This window comes from Gobio gobio, assembly GCF_949357685.1.
Source record: "Gobio gobio genome assembly, chromosome: 3".
Lineage (NCBI taxonomy): Eukaryota > Metazoa > Chordata > Actinopteri > Cypriniformes > Gobionidae > Gobio > Gobio gobio.
In genome coordinates this window covers 13,862,629-13,865,955 of record NC_137099.1, presented here as the reverse complement: position 1 = coordinate 13,865,955, position 3,327 = coordinate 13,862,629, and the positions used below count along the sequence as shown (strand labels likewise).

The 3,327-nt window shown below is 44.6% G+C and overlaps 1 protein-coding gene across 1 annotated transcript; it reads right to left on the bottom strand.

Annotated features, from left to right (window-relative positions):
- Positions 1-345: 345 nt before the first annotated feature.
- On the bottom strand, positions 346-2,790 carry elfn1b (extracellular leucine-rich repeat and fibronectin type III domain containing 1b; the record flags this gene model as incomplete). The annotated part of the gene is made up of 1 exon (XM_079811468.1): positions 346-2,790. The coding sequence occupies one exon, from the start codon at positions 2,788-2,790 to the stop codon at positions 346-348; it is 2,445 nt and encodes an 814-aa protein (XP_079667594.1).
- Between the last annotated feature and the right edge of the window lie 537 nt (positions 2,791-3,327).

Here is a 3,327-nt window from a genome sequence, read left to right as displayed (position 1 = left end):
TAACAGTAATACTACTAATCAATGATGGTCATGATGATGAGGAAGATAATATAATAGTAGTTTATTGTTATTTCCAATATATAAAAATCAAATGTTGAGTTGAGGTTAATACTGTTAAAAGTTTTCTATTCTTACCACTTGGCACGTACACTCACTGCAAGATCTACAGTATCTTGTATTTAGTTTTCATTCTCGAACAGAATGATTGAAAAGAGCTAGCAATACTTCTAAGCTATTTCTCTAAAAGTGAGTGCTTGCTTGTCACTTGCTTAACGTCGATACTGGCTGGTTTGGTCCAGAGATTTGTGTAGTCTTCTTTAATCTGATGAGCTATAAAAATGGCAATCATGATTTCTGCTGAGCAGAGACCCCTTTCCAGTAGTCCAGAATGTCATGTAGGTCCTCATCTTTGGCAAACTGTACTTTCCTCCTTAAAGCATGACCTGCTGCAATGTACTCTTCCTCATCCCTATGACGTTTGCGGTGGAGTTTAAAACGTTCCCACAGGTTAAAAGAAGGCCTACAGCTGTACTCAGGACTGGAATAGCCACTTAGGTTGTGGTACTGCGGTGAGAGCTGGGAATAGGACAGCTCCCGTGGTCTTGAGCGCGTCAGCGGCTCCAGAATGGATGACTTTCGGCTCCCAGACACCTCTATCGACTCCTCTATATGGTGGGGACCAGGGTAGGAGTGCCTATGCTCACTGTACTGTCGTATCCGCTCCGCCTCTGCCCTCAGGATCGCAGCGGCTGGAGTGACTGTTATGATTCCTGACTCATCGAGCGGAGACGCCTTCTCAATATATTTGGACTCGGATCTGTAAGCTCCTTCAGAGCGGAAAGAGCGTGGACTGCGCAGCGAACCACTCGAGGACGTGCTTGCACGCTTTTGTGGCGCATCCATGCTGTGGTGCCTCTGTAGGGGATGATGGTACGCTCCTTTGTACACTGGAGACAGAAAACCAGACTTGCCTGGTGGATGTTCTGATATGAGGACTAACTGCGGCTCCGCTGTGGATACGGCACCAGATTTTGCGGCCTGGAATGATGTCGAATCGGATTTGAGTGCGTCGATGCAGTTGTTAATGATCTGGTTGACCTTGTCCACTTCTTTTGCAATGGTTGATATCTCTGCAACGGATCCCTGGCTAGTTTCTGATGGAGGAACGCTGCATTCCCTCAAACTTCGCTCTGGTTGCTCTGATCTCACTTCCATGTAATTCCCTTTTGAAGTTTTTGGTGTCCCAGAGATCTCTTGCATCTTGTATTGATCACTGTCACTGGCAGTTGGCAAGTATGGCATCCTTTGTACTGTTTCACCAGTGGACATCATTTGCTTTTGTGACAGCTGTGATATAGTCCCTTGTTCCAGTTCAGTTCCATATTTCATCTCAATCAAGTTTCTTTTCATCTTTTCCAGCTTCTTGCTCTTTGGCTCGTCTTGATGTTTGCGCTTTCTCAGGCAATAAAACACTACACCCAGTACGATGAGCATCCCAAAGAGACAACCGAGGATGGTCATAATGTAATGAGTGGCAGTTGACTCATTTGGCACACGTTCTTGCAATGTCCTTGTTCCTGTAGAGATGGTCAGGCAGGTGTGGTTGAATCTTAAGGAGTTACGAATAGATGCCACGCAATACGTGTAGTTAGTGTGAGATTTAAGGTTCTGTAACTCAATCTCTTCTCTCTGGCTTTTCAGGTTTTGGATGTCGGTGAAGAAGCTGTTATTGTACAGGACAAGAATGTACATTTTGCGGAATGGATTTGGAATCTGGATCATGATTATTGCACTTGTCTGGGTAACTTCTTTTAGTTTCATTAAAGGACGGGCGTCTGTATCCAGAAAGGTGGGACTGATGCTAATGGGCTCTTCTGGAAATGTCCCTGAGGAACAGTCATCAAGTCCGCAAGGGCTCAAATCAGGCAACATCGTGGGAGTGCTCCCGTCTGAAGAGCCGTGAATATACGGTGTCACATTGTCATTGTTGCAGACTGTGGAGAGTGCATGCAAAGCATTGCGATATCTTGGCATTCTGGGGTTCTGACTCAAGAGACTGTAGCCTGAAAATCCAGAGGGTGTGTCACACACCATCCGCTCACTTGTCCGGTTTGGGAACGCAACAAGCCAGCGCAGGAATCCAAACAACTCACATGAGCAACTGAACGGGTTTGCATAGAGCTCGCAGGTCGTGAGCTTCGATAGACCACGAAATGTTGCACCATCAAGCTGCTGAATCCTGTTCATGGAGAGGTCGATGTTTTCAATCGCAGGACACTCCCAGAAGGCATTGGCTGTGACGGTCTCGATCAGGTTAGCCTGAAGATAGAGGTACTGTAAGCGTCCCAAACCTCTCAGCATTCCCTCGGTCAAGTTCCTTAGCTTGTTAAAGCCAATCTGCAACACTTGGAGATTAAATTGGGCAGAGAAAGCCCCATCTTCAATGTAAGAGATGTCATTCTTGGTCAGATTCAGATATGTGAGATTGCCGAAGCGACTTAAGGAAGAAAAGTGGATGCTTCGAATCTTGTTCTCGTTGAGTCGCAGGTCAACAATTGTGCTGTTAATATGCAATGGGATATTTTCGTATGGTGGCTGGTTCTGGCTGCAGATTGCCAGCCATACAAATCCCTTTTCCCCTTCAATCAGCCAGCAATCACCCTGGACAACAGGCACTCTTGTCAATGAGAGGAACACAAGAGCCATAGCCCAGCAAAGTAAGGCACTGGTCACCATACCTCCTCCATGTCCACTGGACCCAGACGAAATGGACATCTGTGCTTCAGTCATATCTCCAGCTGTTTTTTTGTTTTGTTTGCTTACACAGGTTATTATCTTTAGCAGAATTCCACCAGATATTCAACAAGTCTTTGATTGTAATTGGATGTAATGTTGAAATCACATAGATGATTGTTCAGTGCTGTTAGGAATATCAGCTTCAGTAAAAAACTATTATTGTTTTTATCTTTTGTAGTGTATGCTTGGTGTCTTGTCACACTGGAATAGAAGTTTCACTTATGACCAGTCTTGTTTGTGTGCAGTAGCTTTTCAGATAGCGTATCTGAGCATTTCCATGCGTAGTCTCCCACAGGGCAGGAAGTGCTTGTGTTTTCCGAGGACCTCATTTCTCATCAGATTCCCACTCATGACCAGATTATCGTTTCGCGTCCTGCAGAAATAAGAAAGAACATGATTATTGATATTTGAAAAAACTAGGTCAAGTCCTAACAATACTCCTTCAGTGAGAGTTCAAATCATATAAATGTTTATATTTTGCTCAGCGCATTATGAAATAACCCACTTAACCAAACTTAATGTCATGGCGCT